This window comes from Penicillium pulvis (genome assembly GCF_028828015.1).
Source record: "Penicillium pulvis strain IBT 33274 chromosome Unknown contig_23_segment0_segment0, whole genome shotgun sequence".
In the NCBI taxonomy this organism is placed as follows: Eukaryota; Fungi; Ascomycota; class Eurotiomycetes; order Eurotiales; family Aspergillaceae; genus Penicillium; species Penicillium pulvis.
The window spans coordinates 1,604,548-1,629,847 of NW_026643075.1; the positions used below are offsets into that span (position 1 = coordinate 1,604,548).

Below are 25,300 nucleotides of genomic sequence, written 5' to 3' on the forward strand. Positions count from 1 at the left end.
ACCCTCAGTCCTAGACTCCTAGGTTCTCATAATCTCACACCTTTTCCACGCCCATGATAAGATGGTGAATGTTGGAGGTCGAAGTAAAGGCTGCAAGACCTGCAGGAAACGGAGAGTGAAATGCGGTCAGATGTTTCTTCCCACACGATATACATAGCATCCACTGACAGCATACAGACGAAAGAAAGCCAACATGTGACCGGTGTCACAGAGCGGGTAAAGAGTGCGGAGGCTATATACGATACATCGAGTTTCGTGATGAAACCGCTCGAGTTGCTAGGAAGCAAGCGCTAGCGCAGAACGCGACCGGCCAAGTTTCCAGTCCGGTATCGACCGCCAGTCATTCGCGCTCGGACGAATCGGTCATAGAGCTCCCATTCACCCCTCTGCTTATGAATCCAGTGTGGGATGAGGACAGTCTATTTACGACTTATCTCATTGATAGAATCTTTACCTGGCATGATGATCCAAATTCGCCACATTCAGCGGGCTGGATTGCGACGCTTCTGCGCCCGAGAGAAGATGAGGCCGCGTTATCAAGTACTTCGATCCGTGCGCTAGCTACTTCTTATTTTGCCAAGATGCATGGCCATGTGAGTCTTCTGCAGAGCGGGGCGCGGCAGTATTCAAATGCGCTAGGAGCGTTGCAGAAACGGCTTAATGATTCAAACCTTGCATTGGAGGACGATGTGCTTCTCGCCATTATCTGCATGTCGATTTATGAGCTGGTCACTGTCGCCGATCCATCTGCTTGGGTCAATCATTGCAAAGGACTAGCTCAGCTAGTAGGCTTATTCATTTCTTTCATCTTCTGTGCACCTCTTTTTAACAATCATCTAGACTGCTATACGAGGGCCATATCGTCACCAGGCAGGGGTTGGACATGCACTTCTTCCTACATTGAGATCAACTATTGTATGACATGTGATCATTTCCTCTTGGAATAATCTACTAACATTAGCCCAGTCCATTGCACACATTGTTGACCGGAAACGCTGCTTTCTAGAAGACCCCGAGTGGAAAACAATTCCTTGGGATCTAAAGGGCTTAGATTCTAAGATCGCGATAGAAAGGCTACATGACTGCCTGGTCAATGTCCCAGGTATCGTTGAAGACATGGAACGTCTTCTAGCTTGGGGTTCAGATAGACCAGGACGGGACGAATTCAAAGAGAAGCACTGCCAACAGGCATTCGCGACACTCGAAGGTCTCTACTCGTGGCGCTGGGACTGGCAACGGGAATTCCCCAATGCTACATCGCTAGTTCGACCCATTAATATCGAGTCTGAGGACTTTTATCTCCTACCGCCGAGCCCCTTTGAAACTGTCATCTGGTTCGATGAACATTACCGTGCTACAGAGCTGATTGTCTATAATGCCATCCGGTTACTCCTAACAATGACCCTTGAAAAGGCAGGTATTGACATGGAGATATATCATTCTTTGGATGGGGTCAATGATCCTCTGCTTCCTATGCAGGGCAGTCGGCATGAAGTCGCCGTTGAGATCTGCCGGATGTCGAGCTTTCATCTACAAAGTTTTCACCAAAGTTCAGGGGCCTTTATGCTTCTTTTCCCTCTGAATGTGGCCCTCCATCATCTAGATGGTGATAAAGATGGAGTTAGACCGTGGCTTCAGAAGGTCCTAGCGATAATTGCCGACATGCATGGATTTGAAGTTGGACGCCGGGATTTCAAATCATTAATAATGAGGCGGAGACAAGCTCGGAGTAAATAAAGAGATAAATTCAGGATACTCTAGATAATAAACGCTATAGATGTATCAACAGCTCAAATCCACTCTCAGGGTTCTTCTGTTCACTCTTTTTTCAAGCTTCGTGAACCATCCGAATCAGAATCCCAATCATCGTCACCAGCATGACTCCCCACATCAGGCAAAATAACAATCCACAGCATCTTATTCACCTTCTTTGCCTCTTTCATCTGTCTTCTGCCATGCTTCTCATCCCTCCGATCCTTCTTATCAGCCTTCTCCATCAGATCCTCATACTTTTCCTCTGCATCCCGCAAATCCTTCTTCAAATCCCTCAAATCCTTCTTCAGCTCCCTGCGCATCTTCTCATTTCCTCGCTGCTCAGGACCCAGGCTCTGAATCTGAACCATAAGATCATCCATCTCCCCCTTCAGGTCATCAATCTCATCCTCAATCTCCTCCTGTTTCCTCTCAATCTTACCAATCTTCCGATCAGACTTGGAGGACCTTCTATCCATCCTAGCTTGCTTCTTCCCCAACTTTCGCAACTGCTTCTGTTCCGCCCGTTGCGCTGCAAATGAGCCCACCTTCTTCATCCAATTATCCGGTGATACGGGCGCAGCCACATTCTCGAACGAAAGACGCATGACCCGATCACCGAGCACAGTCATACGCTGCGCAATAGGATTATCGTCTGGAGTCTGTCCATCCATAATGCCTCGGTATTGACGACGGGCGAAAACCGCGCCATCATTCGGCATGCCGATCTGTGAGAGCATTTTATCGGTCTTGCTAATCTGCACATGAAGACCCTTGGGTTTGAAGATTCTCTCGTTGGCTGCCTTCAGGTAACTTTTTGTGCGTGCGATGGATACACCGGCTGTTGCGAGCCCGGCACCAACGTTGAGTCCTGCGCCGACCAACTGCGCTGTTCCCAGGGGAACAAGGCCAACGATACTTCCAACGGCATTCGTGGCTTGGAGGGCTGGGTTCCCAAGGAACGCTTCGTTCAGACCGTCGATAAAGGCCATGAGCTCGGCAGGGGACAGAGGGGATTGTTGTTCTAGTTCCGGGACGCGAATGCGGACGAAGGGACTCATGTAGGATCCACCAAACACTTTTGTTATCTCTACTTGGGTGTCAGTGCTAGATCGGGTTGTATGTCTGTTGGGGGTATTCTTACGAGGGATAACGCATGGTTTCAGTCCCTGTATGGGTGGTCGTTGCAGTGGCGGCTGTGGTTGAGAATGATATTGACCTTGCTGGGAATAAGCTGGCGGGATGTATTGTTGATATGGGAAATCCTGGTATTGCTGCTGATATTGCTGGTATTGTCCATTCTGATATCGGTCCTGGTACTGCTGGTACTGTCCGTTTTGGTATCGGTCCTGATACTTTTGGTATCGTCCGCTCTCATACTGATTCTGGTACCTGTTCTGATATCGATCTTGGTAGGTGTTGGGTGGTGTGTACGGCGTAGGCCCATTCCATTGTTGTGGTGGATATGTTGGCTGATTCGGGTATTGCACAGGCTGAGCACAATTCTGCTGCATGTACTCTGCCTGCGGAGGCACCGATCGGGACGATTCTTGCTGGGCAGGTTGGTCGACTGAGTCTGTGCCCCAAGGAGTATAAGCTGGAGGCGGCGCCGGTTCGGCCTCCACATGGTCTGAGTAAGTTTTTGACTTTTTGGAATCAAAACCCATTGCTGCGGTGAACGAAATGAGATCAAATTTAGAAACAGCTCTTGGAAAGTTGAGAAAGATCTGCACTTTCAAAGGACCTTAGTATCTGGGCGAAAGCTTTTAGATATCATTTCATGTCCATGGTAATCAGCAACAGTCGCTTGCCTATCTTGGACTATTCTGCGAGTACAGCCCCCACTCGATGTCAAGATCCACGCCGCGTCGTTATGCGATTGGTCAGATACTCGACCCACCCTCGCGAATTGCACCCAAAGAGGCTAGTGTATCAACAAGCCTCGGATTCGCAATGAATTCCCTTTTGACATTCCATTGTGTGGCTGTGCCAAGGCTATGCCACCAAATAGTATGCAGCCCTATTCTTCAGCCAAAATGCATCTTGCAGGTTGAATACAAGTGCAGTAACCGACCGTCATATGATTTGACCACTTTCGGATCGGATCAAGGCAGTTATTAATATGACGAGCAACTGTAGGTTTTGTCAAGATGCTGACGTCAGATTGCTCACTATACATAGAATTGCCCCATTCATCATCTTTTTTGTGTATATTTTTGTCAATTCCTCCATTTGGCACTCCATGTGAAATCTCCATATTCGTATCTCCCGTAATATATGGAGGCATGACCATGGAATGGGATAAAACCTGGGAATGGCACAGTGTAGTATAATCATCCAGATATTCAATTGGTACTCCAGCATAATACATTCATGCATTTCCAGGTGACAATGTCGCCCGGATGCCAGATCGCCTGCTTAATAGGAAATATTTGGCCATATGACCTTAGTTTTTGGCACATCATGAAACGATGTATGCAAAGTCGAGATAATATGTTAGGTCGATGGGTTTTGTGATGAATCTATTCTTATGATACATGGCATTAGATGGGGGCCAAAGGCGACAGTGCAAGCGGAAAGCACGCACCAAAAGATGATCGTGTGATCACATACGAATCCACACATTTTAAAGTTCCGCGCCGTAACCCATCCGTGGACTACTCAGCACTATATCGCAAGCCACCCTCTGAGCACTAGACCTACTCATCTACAATGACCTTTAAATGTTCGCATAACTACTATCTTCTCCATGCCCTCCCTCTCTACTTGACCCAGCTGATCCCTCCCTTTGTAGCCAAATTCTGACAGGTGGACGCCTGATCTCTCGGTCCCTGACGCTGTACACTCGGATCGCTACAGAGGGTAAAAAGTGTATTGCATCCGATCTTTCGAGACAAAGTGCAACAAGGCTGCAAAAGCAAAGAAGGTATCACACTCATTCTCTCTGTTTGCTTAGCCGGACACGGAGTTTCACCAGATGTGAATACTGGGATTGAGATCCCTTATTTTAGCCCGATGTGCTTTGAACGGGCCGAGCAATCCAAGTTCGGCAGTGGCTTGGCGTTGTGCTTTCCAAAGCCTTGGCATAAACACTTACGAGTGTGGGGATTGCGTGGAAGCAGGTGGTAATTTTAATATCCAGAATACCTTCATAGAACTCACAGGACAGCTAACGCACTGATCATACCCCGATTGTTGACGCACAGACTTGCCCCCCCCCCCCCCCATATAGACCCTTATTTAGCTGAGCAGATAGACTTGAATTTATTTAAGCACTCACAATTCGGAAACCCTTCTTATGTTCGAATCTGCAGTCTGCCCTCAATTGGGGAATATACACTTCCCGCCGAGTCCAGCCAAGATAAACCAAGGGCTTGGCCAGTATACTGTTTTCTTTTTTTGAACTTCAATTTTAATTTGTTTGGAGGCTACCCCCGCCGAGACATTTATTTTTAGGACCCTCACTTGAGGAGATCGATTAGATGTTCTTGTGGGGGTATTTCATGCGGCTTGGAAGCTAGGGCCCCCGGGGCTGCAGTGGGCCCCCGGGGGTTCCCGTAATGCCAGCTGCTCTGGAGATAATTCTATGGCTGACATCGGCGGGGTCGAGATGGAGATACAAGGCACACGCTAGTATACGGACTGACATTTGACAAGAGCTTCAATACTATGTAGTCGTTAAGTTGATACTAGATAGGGGTCTAAAGGTCTATGATTTCTATTTGCGCAGTCGATTTACAACTTACAAGCTGCTAAGGCGCATATCTTTGAATACTTCATTTGTTCATTTGTTTATGTTTTGGTTGTTTGATCGACTGGGTGGCCTTATTTTCCAATAACTGATCCCAGCAAAGTTGTTGTGCTCTACGTCATACAAAATCACTCAGGGGTTTCAATCCGACGTAGTGGCCGTATCATTGGCTGCAGCTTCCTCGTATCTCTTACCCTAGCTGGCCGTAGATCAGGACTAATCTGAGAATGTCTCATAGTCTGGTGTGCCGGGGCCAGCGCGACATACCTACCCTATCGGAATAAATGCATATATTAATAATTATTCGCCCCAGAATGCCAAGAGCCTTCAGAGTTCAGACTAGGCAAAGGGGCTAATTCTGGTTCTATAAAACGACAAGGTTCAAGTTTTGTAGAATATAAGGATCTTGGTTTCTGTTTTCTACTCTGTCTTTCATTCCATTCCATCGCGATTCTTCTTCACTAGATCATCCATCATGCGTCTCTCTACCACTCTCATTGCCTCTATGGCAGTCATGCTTCCAGTCCTGGCATCTTCCAAAGGAGCCACAGAACAAGCTCTCCTCAAAAGTGCAGAAAACGCAGTTCCTGGTGAATCTGCCCTATTTACCACCTACACTGGAAAGCAAACACCACTTGCATCCAAATATACCCAGGTCATCAACGCCACAGGAACCGGAGAGCCTGGTCAGGATGATCTTCTTTTCCAAAATCTACTTGCAGCGGAATGGGTCATCTACACATTCTACCAGCAAGCCGTCGAGACTTTTAACACTTCCTCCTTTACCAAAATCGGTTTCCCCAACACCACCTACGAACGTATCCGAGAAATTCGAAACAATGAAGCCGGCCACGCCCGCATCTTCCAGGACAACATCTCCAACAATTCCCTAAAGCCTGGCCCTTGCAAATACTCCTTCGGTTTCGGAGACAACGCACTGGAGTTCCTCGCTCTCCAGGTCTACATCGAAGTCGCCAGCCAGGCCTTCCTGACCGGCCTCCAGCTCCAAGCCGATCTCAACGTCTCCCGTGCCACACTGATGGCAATCGGCCAAGTCGAAGCGCGCCATAATACTTGGTCCCTGATCGAGAACTGGAAAGTCAGCCCATTCTCCGGTCCCTCAGATACTACCTACCCCTATGCCAACCAAATATTGGATATGACAAACTCCTTCGTGACTTCCTGTCCATCTGAGAACCCTGAATACCCGTCTCCCCGTCAGAATCTGCCGCAGATGGTGTTCTGGGCAAATGGAACCACTGCTACCCCTGGGTCGCAGATCCAGCCTTATTTCTACCAGTCTGCGAACCAGCCCAAGTTCCAGACTGGCAAGGAGTACTATGCTGTTTTCTACCATGGTGTCAACACTATCAGCGTTCCGTATGACTGGCAGAAGGGTATTGTGACAATTCCTAAGGAGATCGACGTCGCCTCTGGTATTATCATTGTCAACATCGCGGATAAGAAGGATGCCCCCACTGAAGACAGCGTCGTGGCTGGACCTATGGTTATTTTGGAGCAGCCTGTCGCCTTGACTTTGAAGGAGCCTGATGCTATCTCTATCTAAGCTGGCCCAGGTCGCTATAGGCCGGGCTCGGCTAAGCAAAAGTTGGCATGATTGCTAGGTCATGCCCTCACTCTCCTTGACTCTTTTTCTCAATGCGTCTAGCGACCAGTATCTTGACCCATTCTCTTCTTGCTGCTCTGCTATATCATATTTTTGTGGCAGCTCCTTTTCCTTTCTTGTTTCTTTTTTGGTTGAATACCATCATCTCCCCTTGCTTGCGAGATACTATGCCTTAGAGCCGTGGCTGGACCATGGATTTTGTCTTTGTGATATGCGATTTCAGGCGTTTGTTTCTATATCAGAATTTATCGATGGTTTCCATTTTCGATCTAACTGTAGCAAACTTCATTGGAGTAATAATCTTCGATACATATCTTCGATGGCAGGCCAATAAATATCACCGTAGGATCTGGCCATCATAAGAGTCTCCGACATATTCCAGTCTGCATGGCCTTGGTTTGGGTTGCCATGAGTATCACATATAATGGCAGTGGGGAGGGAAGAAAATTGACCGTGAAGGGAAAGAGGGCGGTAGCGTCGCAGTTCCTTATCAAAAGGCATATCATATCTTCGGATCTGCAGGTGGAACCGAGGATGATAATTCCTGGTCATTTGCAGCCCGCTCGATGTCGCGGCTTTGGGCGAAGTTGCGTTCCAATCGATCGATTCTCCAAGACATTATCCAGGTCTTCGAGGTCAGTCACATTCCAGGATAAGCTTGTGGATCGAAAACGTACTTGGCATACAATGGATAGAATGGAGAGGTTGATGAGAATCAGTTGCCAATCCAGCGTCAGATCGAACATTTTGACCTCGAGAGGTCTAGGGTTTAGAGGTTGCTTGTCTTGGTATGGATATTCGGGTTCATCAGCTTCATGCAAGAATGACAGCAATGAGGGCATACCTTGGAGCTCAAAGGAAGAACGGTGTGTTCAAGCACTTGGGATCAGTTTTGTGATTGGCACCGAGTTGGATGTGTGAGTAGATGGCAAAGAGCCAAACTTCTGATGTTGGAAGGAGCAACGTAACTAAGTTAAGGTTTGACCAACCAACTCCCATATCTAAGGAGCATAGTTTCGTAATAGAACTTTGGTTATTCTTCTTTGATGAAGAGATTCCAGATGCCCAGGTGTATTGTGATGAATATGTAAGTTACATTTGCACAGCATTGTATATATTTGGCTAGCAGGATCTCACCACCTGCTTTCAAATTTGAAAATAGATCCCTGGAATCTCTGATCCATCTCCACCAAAACTTCTTCAAGAGTCAAGAACATCTTCACAATGGCCTCATTCTCCAAGTCTTCCTTTAATTTCTCGGTTTATTGAATCCAAGGTTTCAAGGTTCCAGAGCTCAGAAGATCTACAAATCACCGACGATTATCTAAGCCCCACGCTAACCCCGGTCAACCAACCAGAACCCGCAGCGCCCACGCGGTGATGCCACTCACCCAAAACAATCAGTCTTCCCCGGCCCTCACACATTCCCAGACTTGGTCATTCAGTGTGACCCGAAATATCAGCTGTGAGTGTCTCGACGAACTGTCAAGCCAGACTTTCATTCCTCTACCTCCGTGGACTGCCCAGGTGGCAATTGCCCAACTCCCCGCAATGCACGGAGAGCGCGCCATACCAGCAATCCTCAACATTGAAGTCGCGCGCAACGAGTGCCAAGATACTTAATACTACGATATGAAGGGATCTATAACTGACAAGTCGGATCTACTTAGCGCTCAACTATCACCACCCGCACATAACCACTATAATGGCTGTTGACGGCTCCGCACCTTCGTCGGTATGTAGAATCATTGCGACAGCTTGATTCTCTCGCATTAGATTCAATGATCGCCAGATGTACTAGCTTGTGGCTAATACTCTTATCGCCAGCCCATCCCCATCCCGGAGCTGACCAAGATCACCTCCGAGGTACGTCGCATTATAATTCCGACCCCAGGAGACCCAAAACCAACCACTAACGTTTCATGTAGGCTTGCGATGCGGCGTTGAAGCACACCACCGAATACGAGCACGCCAACGTCGGCGAATGGAACTCCCAGATCATTGTAAATAACCCCGATTACAGTTGTTCGCGCACAACTCTAACCGCATGGCTACTAGAACACTGTCCTCAAGGCTCTTATCGCCGCTACTGCTCCCTCCGACTCTACCACCCCAGCTCCCTACCGCTTCACCGTGAACAGCACCATCGTTCAACAGGGCGTCATTGACAAGTCCGCTGCCGCCGAGGGCGCACAGAACAACGCTGGTAAGCGCGGTATGCACTCCGCGTCTGGAGCTTTCTGGGACGTCAACCGGGATGGTATGTGGACATTCAAGTACCCCGGTGCTGAGGAACGGGGGCTCGACGTTGTGGTCAGTGTGACTTGGTTTGCGGTTGTTTAAATGAATAAAGTTCCCGGGGCTCTCTTTGTGTCTTAAGATTGATAAATTGAGGGATCACATACCATATTCTTGATTTATCCTTTGTTCTTTTGGTTATGCAGTTATATGAGCCAATTTTGCGTGGAGGATTTGCAGTGCGTCTTCTATGCTTTTTCAGTTGAGCGATGGAGGTATTAGTGTTTCCAATATCAGGTACATTTACTCTGATTGCTACAATGAAGTGTAGAACGTAGTGTATATCCCCTGCACAGGAAAAATAAATAAAGAAAAAAGGAACCTAGAGTATACGAGTTGATTTCATGATGAAATCGATTCAAACTCCAGAAAAGAATACACCCGAAGGACTTGTCCTCGGGTAATGGTATCTCAGTAGATCGTGAATAGAAAAAAAACATCGAAAGAACAGAAAATCGACCCACGCCTTCCAGCCCAACTGACGCCATGCTATGAATTTGAAATGAAAACCTTGAAACCCCTTGATCCACGTAAAGGCTCTCATCGGGGCTCAGAGTAGTCGTTCAGCGCAACACATACTGAGCCACGGTGGTGGCCACTGTACTGGCGAATGATGCTGCCAGAGCTCAGTTCCCACAGCCGGGCATAGTGGTCACTTGATACAGTGACGAGGTATGCAGAATCAGCGGAGAAAGCACAGTCCCAAACCCAACGCTGGTGGTTGGCGAGGGTGGTCTCCAGGAAGAGAGTGCCATTTGCCGGATCCATGGGTGGGCCATCGGGCTGAGGAGTGAAAGTTTGCTGAGGGGTTTCCGTACGTGGGGCGTTGTCTGAGATTCGAAGCAATTCGCGGTCTTGCGCTGGGGTATCGAAGATACGCAGTAGATCGCGTGCTTGGTTCATCAGTTCAGCCCCTTGTTGCGCCTGGACCGCTTCCGCAGTGGGCTCGGTTTGGTCTTCCATTGTGGCCTTCTGGGCTTGCTTCTCATTCCATTCCTTGATGGCAACTTTGGCAGGCGCGTATTCCGGGTCCAGGTTCCACACCTTGGCAGTATGATCGGCAGAGCATGTTGCCAGGTGCTTGACATCTGGAGACAGAAGGACGCGAGTGAGATAATCTTTGTGGGCCTGGAATGTGCAAATAGGAATAATTCGAGTCGACTCTTCAGTCTGGACCATGCGCCAGATGTAGACGTTACCCTATAGGCGAGAAAACCGTTAGAGAATTCCATGGGACAAATCTGGGGAAATGGCGATACCTTTTTGTTTCCTGCACAGAGTAACGACCCATCACTGGCAACGCTTACACTAAGAACAGCAGTGTCATCCTCTGGAATCAACTGATGTGTGCATACACTCTCGCCTAGATCCCAAACGCGGACCATACCAGCACGATCACCACTGATCAGCTCCCCCTGGTTGGGGTGAATGACGACGTCATTGACGGCAGCTCGGTGGACGTAGTTGCGTTGCAGGCTACCGGTACGAGTATCCCAGACCTTTACAGTCCCGTCCTCAGAGCTGGTGACCATCCACTTCCCTTCGCAGTGGAATGCGACTCCCGTGATGTTGCCTGTGTGACCTTCGAAGGTCATCACAGGGTTGGGGTTAGTGGACTTGATGTCGAAGAGCTTGACATTATTGTGACCCGCAGCGGCAAGGAATCTCTTATCAGGGGTGATGCACAGGCGATTGACCTGCGAGTCAGGGTGCTGAATGGTTCGTGAACAAATGCCGGATAGGGCTTCCCAGAAGCTGATCCGGAACAAGATTAGCTCTTGATATTATTCAGAGATTGGCATTGGCACATGGCTAGGATGCCAGAAAGGGGTATTAGGATGTGGAGAGCTTGAAGCTTACCGGATGGTATGATCATACCCCGCTGCGATGCGCCAACACTCATTAGATTGGACTCGACTCGGAATGCGGGGAGCTTGGGGACTTACCTGTGCAGAGGATAACACTCATGTTCTGGTGAATCCTGTATATTTTTCTATGAAAGCCCCTGAGCGTAAGACAGGCTACTGGGATATGTTGTCGGCTTAAATAGGTCACTGGGGGCAAGACACGATCTGGAAGCACCCGACGTGGGATCGGAAGGCGGAGTTGGAGCTGCAACCAAAGGCCAACGCGGAGCCTGAAGGGCCGGGGTTTCTGCCTTGGAGGTCATGTGACCTACAAGGCGGTCAGATATGGACCATCGTCACGTGCGATAGCGATCTGAAGCTTCGACAAATAAGCGTTGCTAGATAAAAGGGCGGTGGAAACGATAAGAAGAGATAAGAGCAAAAGTGAAGGAGAGAGCAAGTGAAGATCGGTTTTTTGACTGGCAGAAACTGACCGTAAACAAAAAAAAGTTGACCTGTATTGCATTCACTTGAATAACAACTGCATTCACTCATCGAGCCCTAGCCTTCGTCTCCTTTCGTGTATGAATTGGGATTCTCTGGAGAAAGCGCTTGGGGGACTGTCATTCACTCAAACCCTGGCTTGGTGGTTATCATTCACTTGATCATGCCCTGCTACTAATTCACCATGGATCTGCCTCCCTCTCTTCCTCTTCCTCTTCTACCACCCTCCTCCTGATTCGTTTCTTTCCTTCTCGGTTTGCCTTCTGTCATTCGTCTTTGCCAATCTATTCACCATAAATTTTTGTTGCGGACCCATTGTTTCTTATTGTCTCAACATGAACAGAACCATGAATCGCTGTGCATCTCCTGTATTTGAGAGCAATAGCTCTGCTGATGCTGATCCGGAACTTACGCATTCCAATGGATACGAAACTCAGCTGTCATCATTATTCGGAAGCCGTTCCCCATCGACTGTCAGTGACGATGACATTGGCGATGTCAACGACATCGCCATCGACAACAGCCTGGACTTCGGCACGGAAATACCCTTGGGCTTTGATCCACTCGAGGGATTTCAACTGACTGCGGATGAGCTTGCAGGCATTGATGGTCTTTTCAGTCAAACTTCAAGTTCCCCCAACACTGTTACCAAGCTGCCCGCCACCTCCAACAAGAGAACTTTCGGTCTAACATTTGAGGGAGATGGCATGCACCTTCAAGAAGCCCGTCAAACACCCAAGAGGCAAAACCTTTCTACTCAATCGCATGAGCCATCAATTGTTGTCCGAGCTCCTCTCGTCATGCCCACAGTGTCGGGCATTGCCCCAACCCCTGTGACCATGAAGCCCCCTCGTCCCATTTCCTCCCATGTTGTGCCTGCGGTCTCATCTCCGACCCCGGCTAGTATTGCTTCCAAGGACAAGTTTGAAATTGGCTCATCTCAGATGGCGGCGCTTTCAACTAATGAGGTAACTTCACGTTGCCCTCCCAAGGCCGATCATCTTTCACCATATCAGCGAGTTGGATACAACCCTTCGACCCCAGCAATGCATCCGAAAGTGGTACAACTCAGCAACGAAATGATGAACCAGCGCATTGCTCTGCACAAACAACGAGCGGCTACTGTCACAGCCGAACGCAACAAGCTCCAGAAGGGTTTGCTCCAGTATACCCAGATTGACCCCGTTACCGGTTTGCTGGGTATTGACAAAATGAAATCCGAGATTGCCACCATGCGTCGCCTCCTGACACTTGCAAAGAACAAAGAGGCCTCTGAGATTGAAATCTGGAGAACCAGATATGCAGTACTTGCCGAACAATACAGCAAACTTGCTCAGAAACATGATGATATGCGCCGCCAGTATGAACAGTCTGCTCCATTCCATACGACACCTACCTACCCACCCGCTCTTCGCCAGCAAGCAGCAAACACCGCCCTGCCTGTTCTCCAACAAGCACCTCCCAATCCACCCACTTCCCGAAACGCAAACACATCGACAAACCCACCACCTGCTGCCCACTGTCCCCCAGCATTTCCCCAGGATGCCCATCAAGTGATTGATCTGACTACCGACATCCACACAGAACCCGTGAGTGCCCAAGGAACCCGCTCACCAGAAAACAATTTCCAAGGAAACAACTCTTTGCCCAAGGATAACTCGCTAATCGAATTTCACCGTCAATTCAGGAACAAGAAAATGGACTGGCTTCACAACTCCGAGACCACCAGTGATGCCAAGTCACGCGTTTTCGAGGAGATGAACCCACCTGTCAAAGGCCGCCTCGGTAAGGTCTCTTTTGCCGAGTGTTCCCAGATCGTCGAAGCCAAAAATGTAGTTCGACTCGCCCTTGGAGGGCAATTCAAGAAGGCCGTGACGGCTGCTGACGCCTACGAGGAGGCCTACGAGCCTACAGATGAAGAACTTGCCAACATGATGGACGAAGAGCTGAGCAAATTCTAATAGTCATTTTTAGTTTGAGCGTTCGTATCGTTATTTTATCTTTTTCTCTCCTGCGCTATTTTCCTTCTCGTCCCGTTGCATCTGAATTTCTCTGAAGGTAATTAGTATCTTGGTTGGTACTATAGCCCTTGCCGGCGTTTGTTTTCTGCCCTCTCCGAGGTAATTGATGCATTTGGAGCCCAATCTCTAGTTTCTTCCATGCCATCTGTTTCTACCTTTATTCACTTCCTTTTCCCCCCACCTTAACCACGTTTGGAGAAGTTCGAAAGCCACATCGCGGCCTACGAAGTTCACAAAAACGCAACAGGATGCCTCCTCAAAAAGTCGCGGAAAAGGGTCTCTTGTTCAAGTACAATACTATTGACCAATTTGAACCGTCCTCTTCTCAGTGAAGTCAAGCAGGCATGATTCTAATTATTAAAGCATGTTAAAATCATGATGACTGAGACATTTTGCTGATTTGAGATGGATACTAAAGACTATTAGAAGCCTGTACAGGAAGGCTGAAGACATCAATTGCAATGCCGTTTGATTTGCGTGGTTGCTCAATAAATATATTATATTTTGCATTTTGGGCTTGTTTGCTCATCTTGGACTTAGCATCTCAAGAATTCACGTCTTGATCTAACTCCCAGATCTTGGTTAGACACACCATTGCCAGTTTGGTGAATCCATTCACTTCTAACCTTAGCAAGCCTGAAGACTGACTTGGCTCACCTATTCCATCGCAACGCGCCTCCAAACGATGGTATTCACGATAAATGGCTACAGAAGTGCAATCACACCCGAGCTTCACGACTCCTGGAGAGCTCATTCTACTTCACCCACGATCACGACATGTCCAAGCATAAATATGCCAGCTCGTAAGATTCAGAGGCTCATTCGTTTGACTGCAAACCTTTCCCACTGAACATTGCACACACAGAGATCAGCACGTCCGGAAACACTGCGATGAATGCCGTCGACCCCCCGTTGACCAAGAATGAATTTGAGACAGCGTTCTACTTTCGCAAGCGAGTCCGTGAAACCGAAAGAGCCTATTCCAACATGACCGTGGAAAACTACAATGCCACCATTGATCCATACCGTGCCACAACGCTCCAACCTGCCTGGCCGCATCCACTCAAGCTTCTGTTCGACCCTAACCTTGTCAGAGACATTGAGCCTATGGAGTCTGATATCGCTAAACAGCTCTGGATCGGAGGCCTTCACAATCAAGGCCTTGTCACTGTCGCCATTGTTTCAGCAGAGCGATATTCCAACCAGCCACCTCAGAAGCTTCTTACAATCCGGTTTCTCGGACAGATTGTTCGTCCCGATGCTCTGATTCCTGTGATGCTCAAGATGCAGAAGACTCTTGATAACATCGGCTGTGAAGACGTTCGTGTTGATATCTACAACCCTCGACTCCGCTGGAATCCACTGTTCTTCGACGTCCCATCCAGTCATCCGGCCCACAAAGCTTTTAATGAGCGCAAGGAATGGATTCGTGGTGTGGTTCAACCTCACCTTGGCAGTGCACCAGTCAAATTCGCCGATGTGGGATGGCATCAAAAGGCATGTACTCCATGTGTTGTTATTCTGGTGCGCCGTTCGACCGAATTACGCTGGGCTGATTTGCGCAAGGAGATCTTGGCTGGGTTTTCGGAAGATCTGGAAATGGAGGTTGAGTTCATTCCGCGCTGGGATGCATGAGATTGGAAGTGAAGGTGACTACGAACGTGCTATGATGATACCCTTATTTTTCTTTTGTCGGAGTCATTAGGAGCATTTTTTTGGGATGTTTGTGGGGTTGGATGTATGCGGCGAGGTATGAAGGGCAACATGTGTCTAGGGCTTCTTTGTCAGTGGTTCACATGTTCGGACATACCTGCTGCGCTCAAGATTCGAGAAGCATATGTATTATTTTTTGTTCCCAATAAATCAAATTCAAGGATATTTTACCTTGAGCTGATCGCAGATAGGCTGGCTTGGGCTTGTGCTTCCAAAGTTCGAAGTATTATACGTGCCAGTAACCCTATGAAGACCATGAGTTTTTAAATTTGACGGTAAATCTCATATATTGAAAAATTCTAAATATTGAATATGTATAGATACTATGATTTTATCTATATGAATCATGACGAACTGTATCGTGAACAAAAATCACAGAATGAAAAAAAAATCAACCTGACCAGGTATAACGAATCGTCCACATCGTAGATCGACAAAATATCCACAAGCTAAACGTAGATAGCCGGCCTAACCGGATAAGAAACCCCAAAATTACTTCCAGAAACTTGCCAATTAATCCGTAGTAACGGCGTGCGGTTCATAATGTTGCTGAACATGTCCATCAGGGGAGTCCCCACTACTATGCGGAGACTTCTCCCGCATCACCATTCCATCCTGCTTAAGCTTCTTGCGCGCCTTCCGGCCGCCACAACAAGCCGCACAGCAGTCGCCAAATTGAATAATGAAGCCAAACAGACTAAAAGCCGAAGCGATCCACATGAATGCAAACATCTGCTTGCCGATGTGGGCCTTGATGTTCAAGCTGGGATCCGCATTTTCGAAGACATTGGCGAAAATGATGAACATGACTGTCGCGACGACGGATCCCACGATGGTCAGCAGCGCCGCGAAAAAAGTGATGACGAGGAATGGCAAAGAGCGCAGCCAAATGAAAGTGCGACGGCGGTGGGGCATGCGGCCCGGATCTCCGTTAGTGCCAATGGATTGATCCTTGCCGACCAGGTACTTAATCGCTTGTGGCGGCCGGGAGGAGACCGCTAGAGGGCTAACGAAAATCATCACAAAGTTCAAGACTGTCGCTGCTAAGAAAATTCCGAACATCCATCGTGATGCGAGTCGGGCGAGCTTGAGTGGGCTGGTGATGTCGGAGGGCAGTGCAACTAGGCAGCAACTAATTAGTTTTGGAGCTCGAATATCATCCCCTAAGGTTTTCGGGGGGGGGGATGAAAGAAGACATACTACTAGCGCCCGCCAATAGTTCATTAATGATGATCGTGACGGGATTGAAGGCGTACAATGTCTCCGGCGTAGAGCAGTGTGTAATTCCCTCATCGTCATACCCCTCGCAAAAGTTCCACAAGCCAACCTGGTAGAAATCGTGCAGACCAATGGACCGAGCGATGGAGTTGATCAAAACGGCATTGGGGACCGAAACGGGGATAATGTTGGAAAGATCGAGGTAAAGAAAGTAGGTGTCGCGTAAAACGGGCTTGTTGGAGATAGTTCCGATCTCCACCAAAAGGCAGAAGATAAAGGCGATTAGGTAGAACAAGGAACGAATGCCACGATGCCAGTGGACCGTCGATTGGCGGCGTCGGGCGATAGGCTGGGCGGGCTGGGCCCGGGCACTGCGGAAGAACGGCAGCCTACGCCTGGCATTGGGAGCTTCTGTCCCATCAGTCATGACAGATTGAGGGTGTTGAGAGAAGGAAAAGGAATATGTGGTGAAGAGAAGTTTGATGTGGAAATGTCCAAAACCCAATGTCTTGGGGAGCTAAGACGCACCAAAGATGACGTTGTGCTGGCACAGTTGGCAGGGGGGAATAAATTTTTAACTTTAGGGGCGTCTACTGTACACCAAATCTGATCCACATCCCAATCCCGTGTGATCGTCCGAGGGCACACTAGCTTGTCTAGCCGCGCCGATCATGCAAAGCCGACTCGGATCAAGGGGCTTTGCATTCTTTTAGTTGTGCCGAAAATAGGGTGTGGAATTGTATCTTTGGCATAAGCTGATTCCTGAGGATTTACTGCCCCATGGATGGTGCTGCATGACTCGTCCTTGTGTAGCCTCATTATCAGGCAGCACTGATTAACATCCGGATGAATATTCTATCATTGATTCCCGTTCTGGCCTCTTTCGAATTCATCGCTAAAACCTATTATTGGTTAATCGAGCTAGCACCTGTGGCGGAGGACGTCATCTAAGTCAATTTGGTACTGGCAACTCCACCACAACTCCACCAGATCCCACTTAAACCCTGGTCTATTTCTTGGCAAATCAGAACTTAGGAAAAAGGGTTTCGGGGGTTTTGGGGGTTAAGCCTTGGAGAACATAATGTTGGATCTCCCTTCTTCCCTTCCCCGAACTTTTGCTATAATCAACCAACACACACCATGCGCTGGTCACTAGCGCTTGCCCTCCTCGCTGGAGTGGCCTGGGCCGAAGATTCCTCCACATCTACTTCCTCATCTTCATCCTCTGAATCCTCTGATTCGACCACCACCTCCTCGTCCCTGGCCCTGAGCGATGCGACCACGGTAACGGACGCCAGTGCCGCCGTACCTACGGGTAGTTACGAGGTTTACAGCACGACAATCACCCTCGCCGACGGGGATCAGCTCACCTCCACCATCACTCAGAACTCCTCCGCGACGACAACCGGCAATGGCACCGTCGTTACAACCACCCACAACTCCGTCACAGTCCTGGTCGGAGGTGCCGGGACCACCACCCTCGGCAATTCTAGTATGAATGCAACTGCGACCACCTCAAGCACATCGACGGCCGTGGCCACCAATACCCGACCATGCAACAGCTACGCCGAGTATTGCGGGCGCAGTTACTCCAACATCACCATGGTTGCTGCGCACAACAGCCCGTTCGTGCGTAAGGGCAATGCTGCCGCCAACCAGGATTTCACTGTGAAATACCAACTGGACGATGGTGTTCGCATGCGTAAGTTCCAATCTGATACGTCGTTGTGTGTCGAAATGTCTCAATTAACCTCCTCTTAGTGCAATTCCAGGTCCACAACCAGAATGGTACGATGGAACTTTGTCATACCTCCTGCTCGATGCTCGATGTTGGTACCTTGGAGGCTTACCTCACCACGGTGACCGAGTGGATCCGCAACAACCCATACGATGTCGTAACTCTCCTAATGGGTAACTACGACTATGTCTCGCCAAGCCACTTCGTGGACCCGATTAAATCATCCGGTCTATACGACTACGTCTACACACCGTCGAAGATCCCAATGGCCCTGGATGACTGGCCGACTCTCTCCGAGATGATTATCACTGGCAAGCGCGCTGTCATCTTTATGGATTACCAGGCCAACCAAACCGCCTACCCGTGGCTGATGGACGAGTTCTCCCAGATCTGGGAAACCCCCTTCTCGCCCACCAGTCGGGCATTCCCTTGCACTGCGCAGCGCCCACCCGGTATTACTCAGGTACAGGCAAAGAACCGCATGTACATGGCCAACCACAACCTGAACATCGAGTTGAATCTCGGCTCCATTGATCTGCTTATTCCCAACTCTGCTGTGCTCAATGAGACCAACGCGGTTAGTGGCTATGGTAGTCTGGGTAAGATGGCAAGGAACTGCTCTGGTAAGCTTTCACCCTAATCCCGTGGATATCACATGATTCTAACATTATTTGTAGCCAAATGGGACCGTCCCCCGAACTTCCTTCTTGTTGATTACTACAACGACGGCAACTTCAATGGCTCCGTTTTTGAGGTCGCCGCGGAGATGAACAATGTCACCTACAACAACCAGTCCTGCTGCGGAACCGCATCTGCTGCCGTTCCTGGCATGTCCGCTGTCACCGTCTCAACGATGTTGCTGGTGGCAGCCGGTGTGCAGCTCTTCCTGTCCGTGGTTTGATCTGAAATGACTTTACGATTTTGTTACAGCTACCCCTTTTGTGTTTCTGGCATCCGCCGTCATCGGCGCCTGGTACTTAATACTTGGATATTGGCACGTTTAGATCGTGTATATATGGAAATCTAGACTAGCATTTTGCGCATAAAAAAAATCAAATAACCAACTCTATATCGAGGTTCTGTTTTTTAATCTATACGTCTATTTCAAAAATGTCAAGGCAGCAAGACAAAGCGCATCAACCCCTGACCTCATCGTCGGCTGAATGACAGGAGCAAAAAGCGCCGAGTGATTCCCCGCAATCTCCTCAGTCGAATTCTCCTGCCCATGCACCCTATCCCAAAGCTCCGCATCAATCCCCCCAATAAACCAAAACCCACACGGAATCCCCCTACAAGTTCCAAGCGTCGAAAAGTCCTCACTAACATTCGTCCTCGGCGTGTCAGCATCGAAATCCCCAAAATGCCCCCCAAACGCCTCCGCTAATCTCTCCGCCACCCCCCGATCATTATCCGTCGGCGGGAACCTGCGCGTAGGCACAAAGACCGGCGGCTTAGGCGACCCACTAGCCATACACTCCGCCTCCACAATCCTCTTCACAGCCGCAATAATCTTCTGCCTAGTCTCCAGCTTCACAGTCCTAAAATCCAACCCTATCTCCGCCCGATCCGCAATAATGTTTTCCGTCTGCCCCGCCTGCAAACTGCCCACCGTAACAACACCCAGGTCACTCGGATCAACCTCCCGACTCACAATCCCCTGCAACCTGACCACAATATGCGCAGCCAATAGCGCCGGATCAACAGTCTGATGCGGGAGTGATCCATGTCCTCCACGCCCAAACACGGTAATCTTCATACTATCCGCCGCAGCCATGATAGTCCCAGGCCGAGATGCCACACTCCCGGCTCTTAGACGCATGACATGCTGCCCGAAGCAGTAATCAGGTAACGGGACTTTATCGTAGAGTCCATCGTCAACCATGGCCTGCGCACCGCCTCCACGCTCCTCATCCGGCTGGAAGAGGACAAGAACTGTTCCGCTCCATTCGGCCCGTGTATTCGCCAGCGTCTCTGCCGCGGCGAGGAGACATGTTATATGCATGTCGTGGCCGCAGGCGTGCATGACGGGTTTCTCGACTCCATCTGCGTCGCGCATTTTCACGGTGCTTGCATAGGGGAGGCCGGTGAGTTCTTTCACGGGGAGAGCGTCTATGTCTGCGCGAAGCAGGATTGTTTTTCCAGGTCCATTTTTAAGGACACCGACTAGACCGTGGCCGCCTATGTTTGTGTGAATGTCATAACAATTGAGGTTTGAGAGATGGGACGCGATTTTTTTGGATGTTGCTTCTTCTTGGAGGGAGAGTTCGGGGTTGGCGTGGAAGTATTTGTAGAGGTCTTCGTATGGGGTAAGATCTAGTGCATGGCTCTTCAGAATTGAAGATGGGGTAGCCATTTTGGTGCTTCAATTGATCAATTGGAAGTGAAAAGGGAATTGTGATTAGGCGTAAGATGGAAGTGTTTTGATTTTATTCTCCGCACTCCGCATGAGTCAATTCTTGGTGGGGTCGGGCTGTTCTCCAAATTACTCCAATTCGCTGCCGCTTTAGTGGTGGTACGTGTTCTAGACTGCTTATCTGAGACAAAAGATCGTGAAATCAGGCAATTACTGTACTTTATCCACAGGCTAATATGCGAAGTTCTTAGATCAGTATATGAGTCAAAATAATCTTATCTGTAAGCTATGCTAGATCTTACTTGGCATATCGGGGGTGGACGCAAAGCTCAATCGATAGAAAAGAAAAAAAAAGGCATACCTGCTGGATCTGCGGTTTTCTGCGCGCAAAATTTAGTACCCTGACGTAGCAGGGATGCTTAGGATATATGGCAGGTGTTGCGAAAGAAGTGAGAATTGTGGGCCTAGAGGCAGTAGTGCGCATTTGTTACACCAAAACGTCCAAAAATCCAAATCAGGCTTGTGCGTGCATATTTACTACATAAATTGGTCAGTATCGTTCCACAGCAGATATGCTAGCCTTGAAGATCAAACTTTCCGTCTCTTGGCATGACAGCCATTTTGTGCCTTAGAATTCAGGCATCAACAAGTTAGAAAGGTCTACTTACAGACTTACAGTATCCTATGAGAACAGAGCAGCATTGTGGCATTCACGAAAGGCTGAATGTTCCCTTCTAACTCAGAGTCGACATATACTCAAATTCGATCATCAAACGGCAATGTATGATTACTCAGCCATGGGTACCCTGAGAATTAAGCTAGGCCCTCCCTACGTGCTAAGAGAAAGCTTGGAAATCATTCCAGAAACAACTATAGAGATCAAGCGAACTTCGAAAATTGTACTTTGGGACCGTCCACGTCGGCCCGGACTGGGAGTGCGGCAGTTATTATGGGCCAAAGTCAAGATCATCCCTGTTCTTCATGGCGTCTACAGATCCGCAGCTCCAGCAAATGACGTATTCCCATCAACAACACGAGGCCAAGAAGGTGTCCACCACAAGCAACCTTGATTGGCGTGATTCTAGAACAGGCGTGCCATACATCCCTGTCTAGCCTCGATCCGCCAATTTGGTATTTAATAAAATGAGTGGCCCCGGTCCCCACTTACGCAACCCTGGGTAAAAAGTACGAATGTGGGAGGTCCGGGGGCCATATCTAAAGTCAGTCTCATGATTCTGATTTCTATAGATCATTTAAACAGTAGACTATAGAGTCGTCCATTCATGTGGAAGAAGGGTAAAAAAATATCTATAAATGATGACGTACATCCGCGGGACTCAAATATCAAACTACCCTTTTGGGCAAGGGGGGAGGCATCACTAGTATAGGGGAGAGTGAGGGGGTTTGACTGATAGGGGCCAGTCCGGGTCTATATAAGCCCGCAGTCCTCCAACTTTGCGAACGACCATCTTTTTCTCCTTTTTCTTTCGCCCATGGCCCAGTGGACCGCATATCGATTTACCCCATGATCTACAAACATGGCTGGCCGAACAATGAACCCCCCGCAATCCTTGGTTGATTCCTCATTCCCTTTCAATCCCCTCTGGGCAATGCCAACAAATAGCCTAAATCCACCGCCCGAATTCCAATCCAACCCTCAAACCATCCAACCTCGCCACTACACGCATTCTACCATGCCTCGCCCACAGGTCCCCTCCGTGAGAGAAAAGCAACTCGAACGGAATCGCATTGCTGCGAACAAATGTCGCGAAAAAAGAAAGCAAGAGCATGCGAGAATGCAAAATGCCCTGGACATCGAAGCAGCCCGACACAAAAACCTGAAAGCCGAGGTGGGGGTTCTGAAGGAAGAAATTTGGTATCTCAAAAACCAGCTCTTTGTTCACGCCAAATGTGACGATCAGTTCATCAATTCCCAACTGGACGAGATGGCTAGTCGATTTACACATGGCGCAGGCGACCCGTTTCGATGCCCTTCGCCTTCATTTTCGGTTAGTACGCGGTCGGACCAGTCCGTAGTGGATCATGGGACGGCGTCAAAGACGGCAATGGATAGAGAGAAGGCACGGGAATTCTATGGTGGTGGATTGTTTGATAGTTTTGTTGATGTACCGAATATGTGAAGTTAATATGGGGAATATGTGGTAGTGGCCGGTTCCAATCCACATATGAAGATCTACTTGATGTCATTCCATCCATTGCACGATACCTACCTGTCTTGGTTTCAAGGGGAATTGACCCCCTGGTTAGCGAGTCTCGTAATTCGTCCGCGGAGACGGATATATACTGTTCCTCAGCATAGACTCGGGTAAAAGCGCCGACCAGTCATATGTAAGAGAGCATTGGCAAATCAAGTTCTTTTGGCCTACTTTCGACTCCTGGCGTTGGAGATCTGCTGGTAAGCAGCCATTAGGCCTGAGCGGGATACTACATCCGGCCCGTCCTTTTACTATGTGGATACTTCGACTATGTGGATACTTTATAGATCAAGATATTTGTCTACAGTATATATCTCAATTCTATTGATGCGTTTGATTTCTCCCTATCCTGATCCACCGTAATCAATTGATTGGTGGATAAGATAGCCGCCTTCCAAGGTTATCAAAAAGCGATGATCGTGCGGGGATACTCTTACGCACTGAATATACAAAAAGTGGAGAACTATTTGTTCTCGGGCGGCTGCTTTGTTTGTTGGTACTGATCTTCTACTAAATCGGTACACGAGAACCGCCGCTGATGTCACCCAATGTAACCGAGCAGATTGACGATCGAGCGACTTAACGGCTGAAGATTCCGCAATGGTGTGGGGCCATATTTGACGTCTTGATTGAGAGCACGGGGGCCCTTCCAAGTTTGGAGTAATTGGAGGTGCTCAATCCACGCTATAGATACCAAAGCAAGCCTGTTGGCAATGGCGCTAATCAAGCCTAAAGCCTAAATTGCCTTTCCGCCAGACCCGTATATTGTGGAAGTAATATAGACCATTCATTTAAAGAAAATGTGTATCTTTCAGAGCACGTGGAAATTTACCGTTTTGTGGCGCGACCGCTAACTGGCTTTAGAGTTATCTCGTGACGGATCTTGCAGATGACCTCCACTCCTTTATAAAGCAGAAGATCAGTGCACTTGGTGCTTTGTGGCAAATTATGATATATCTAACTGACCCATTCGAAGATAGATTCTGATTCTCATCTTCTGATCGAAGATGTGCTTTTCGCTGGCTTGATGCACGCGACCCAAAACAAGGAAATATCCCAGTCAATAAGTAATGCGACTTTCGAATCAGGGCCGTCATTTATATCAGCTCGGTGTCAAGGGGTGCAGGTGACTGACCATGTACTAATTACATTGTTGCTATAACAGAGAAAGGATTATTGTGATGTATAGCTACATTTTGTTGGTCCGACTTCTACGTGGGCAGTCTGATAGGGGCGGTGGATGTGTACTAGCAGAAGCCGCACTCTGCAGCAAGCCCCTGACACTTTCTTGTCGCCGATCTCAAACCCCATGATGGCCGATGAATCATCGAAAGGCTGTATCACATGCGGATGGACACTCGAACAACAAGAACAATGCTGCTATTCCAGCCACGTCAAGCTCTTCTACAGTGCAAGCAGACGAGGCGCTTGGTCGATTGGATCCGATGTGGTTGTGAAAGAGCGCTCTGACGAAGGGCCACAGACTGAAGTAGACACAGTCTATTACCTTGCAAAATACCCCAATATCCCGGCTCCAACGGTTATACGTGACTGGGTAGACGGCGACGGGAGATACGTTGTCCTTCAGGAACGAATCCAGGACAAACGCTCGAACAGACCTAGCCTTCTATATCGGAATCGCAGAAATAGCCATCGCAGATCAGGTCGTAGGAGTTCGTCATCAGCTATGATCTATCACCTCGGCGTCCATGGGAAGTGTCGACCAAGGCCTTAGTTACCTGGCATTATTTTCTTTGACAGCGAGCCATACGGCCTCTTTCACTCCGATCTTGAAATGTGGGAAGTTTTAAGCATCACTCTTCATGATCCACCTCGAAAAAACAACCTCGCAGAAAGCCCTGGAGTATTTGATGAAACTGATGCCTAGCTGTGAGCCGTATGTCCTCACTCATTGCGATCTCAATTTGGGTAATTTGACGGTTAATGATGGAGACATGACCGGTATAATTGATTGAAAGGTTTCTGCTTATTACGCTATCTGGCATGAAGATGTCTTGGCTTCTTGGGGATGGACTGAAAATGATGCCGAGTGGAAAAAGCTGCTTCAGAAGCGTTTGGAATCTCATGGTGATGCAGGTGGGCATGACGATGTAAAGACTTTCTGGAAAGATCTTCGACTTTTGAGAAATTATCCAAACTTGGATGAGAAGGGCCGAAAGATCAAGGAGTGATCGAGTGTAGATGAATGAGATCACAATTGACAGCTATTACCTTTACACATTCTTAAGTAATCTCATGCCT

General features: G+C 48.5%; 11 protein-coding genes across 11 annotated transcripts; 7 read left to right on the top strand and 4 right to left on the bottom strand.

Annotated features, from left to right (window-relative positions):
• Positions 1–61: 61 nt before the first annotated feature.
• Positions 62–1,737, top strand: N7503_004861 (Zn(II)2Cys6 transcription factor domain-containing protein; the record flags this gene model as incomplete). The annotated part of the gene is made up of 4 exons (XM_057064408.1): positions 62–125; positions 178–785; positions 841–915; positions 967–1,737. The coding sequence occupies 4 exons, from the start codon at positions 62–64 to the stop codon at positions 1,735–1,737; spliced, it is 1,518 nt and encodes a 505-aa protein (XP_056922151.1).
• An 80-nt stretch (positions 1,738–1,817) lies between these two features.
• On the bottom strand, positions 1,818–3,419 carry N7503_004862 (uncharacterized protein; the record flags this gene model as incomplete). Its single annotated transcript, XM_057064409.1, has 1 exon — positions 1,818–3,419. The coding sequence occupies one exon, from the start codon at positions 3,417–3,419 to the stop codon at positions 1,818–1,820; it is 1,602 nt and encodes a 533-aa protein (XP_056922152.1).
• Positions 3,420–5,978: 2,559 nt separating this feature from the next.
• On the top strand, positions 5,979–7,070 carry N7503_004863 (uncharacterized protein; the record flags this gene model as incomplete). Its single annotated transcript, XM_057064410.1, has 1 exon — positions 5,979–7,070. One exon carries the CDS (start codon positions 5,979–5,981, stop codon positions 7,068–7,070), a length of 1,092 nt encoding a protein of 363 aa, XP_056922153.1.
• Positions 7,071–8,384: 1,314 nt separating this feature from the next.
• N7503_004864 (dynein light chain Tctex-type family protein) lies at positions 8,385–9,595 on the top strand. The gene is made up of 5 exons (XM_057064411.1): positions 8,385–8,595; positions 8,801–8,865; positions 8,958–8,996; positions 9,059–9,133; positions 9,189–9,595. Exons 1-5 carry the CDS (start codon positions 8,511–8,513, stop codon positions 9,471–9,473), a joined length of 549 nt encoding a protein of 182 aa, XP_056922154.1. The 5' UTR covers positions 8,385–8,510; the 3' UTR covers positions 9,474–9,595.
• Positions 9,596–9,968: 373 nt separating this feature from the next.
• On the bottom strand, positions 9,969–11,466 carry N7503_004865 (WD40 repeat domain-containing protein; the record flags this gene model as incomplete). The annotated part of the gene is made up of 4 exons (XM_057064412.1): positions 11,375–11,466; positions 11,289–11,310; positions 10,688–11,183; positions 9,969–10,628 (listed from the first exon to the last, which is right to left on the bottom strand). The coding sequence occupies exons 1-4, from the start codon at positions 11,394–11,396 to the stop codon at positions 9,969–9,971; spliced, it is 1,200 nt and encodes a 399-aa protein (XP_056922155.1). The 5' UTR covers positions 11,397–11,466.
• A 660-nt stretch (positions 11,467–12,126) lies between these two features.
• On the top strand, positions 12,127–13,740 carry N7503_004866 (uncharacterized protein; the record flags this gene model as incomplete). Its single annotated transcript, XM_057064413.1, has 1 exon — positions 12,127–13,740. One exon carries the CDS (start codon positions 12,127–12,129, stop codon positions 13,738–13,740), a length of 1,614 nt encoding a protein of 537 aa, XP_056922156.1.
• A 951-nt stretch (positions 13,741–14,691) lies between these two features.
• N7503_004867 (uncharacterized protein) lies at positions 14,692–15,435 on the top strand (the record flags this gene model as incomplete). The annotated part of the gene is made up of 1 exon (XM_057064414.1): positions 14,692–15,435. One exon carries the CDS (start codon positions 14,692–14,694, stop codon positions 15,433–15,435), a length of 744 nt encoding a protein of 247 aa, XP_056922157.1.
• A 591-nt stretch (positions 15,436–16,026) lies between these two features.
• On the bottom strand, positions 16,027–17,158 carry N7503_004868 (SUR7/PalI family protein; the record flags this gene model as incomplete). The annotated part of the gene is made up of 2 exons (XM_057064415.1): positions 16,027–16,634; positions 16,714–17,158. The coding sequence occupies 2 exons, from the start codon at positions 17,156–17,158 to the stop codon at positions 16,027–16,029; spliced, it is 1,053 nt and encodes a 350-aa protein (XP_056922158.1).
• A 713-nt stretch (positions 17,159–17,871) lies between these two features.
• N7503_004869 (PI-PLC domain-containing protein) lies at positions 17,872–19,370 on the top strand (the record flags this gene model as incomplete). The annotated part of the gene is made up of 3 exons (XM_057064416.1): positions 17,872–18,433; positions 18,493–19,092; positions 19,147–19,370. The coding sequence occupies 3 exons, from the start codon at positions 17,872–17,874 to the stop codon at positions 19,368–19,370; spliced, it is 1,386 nt and encodes a 461-aa protein (XP_056922159.1).
• Positions 19,371–19,568: 198 nt separating this feature from the next.
• Positions 19,569–20,822, bottom strand: N7503_004870 (M20 family metallopeptidase; the record flags this gene model as incomplete). Its single annotated transcript, XM_057064417.1, has 1 exon — positions 19,569–20,822. One exon carries the CDS (start codon positions 20,820–20,822, stop codon positions 19,569–19,571), a length of 1,254 nt encoding a protein of 417 aa, XP_056922160.1.
• Positions 20,823–22,375: 1,553 nt separating this feature from the next.
• On the top strand, positions 22,376–22,963 carry N7503_004871 (bZIP transcription factor; the record flags this gene model as incomplete). The annotated part of the gene is made up of 1 exon (XM_057064418.1): positions 22,376–22,963. The coding sequence occupies one exon, from the start codon at positions 22,376–22,378 to the stop codon at positions 22,961–22,963; it is 588 nt and encodes a 195-aa protein (XP_056922161.1).
• Positions 22,964–25,300: the final 2,337 nt, after the last annotated feature.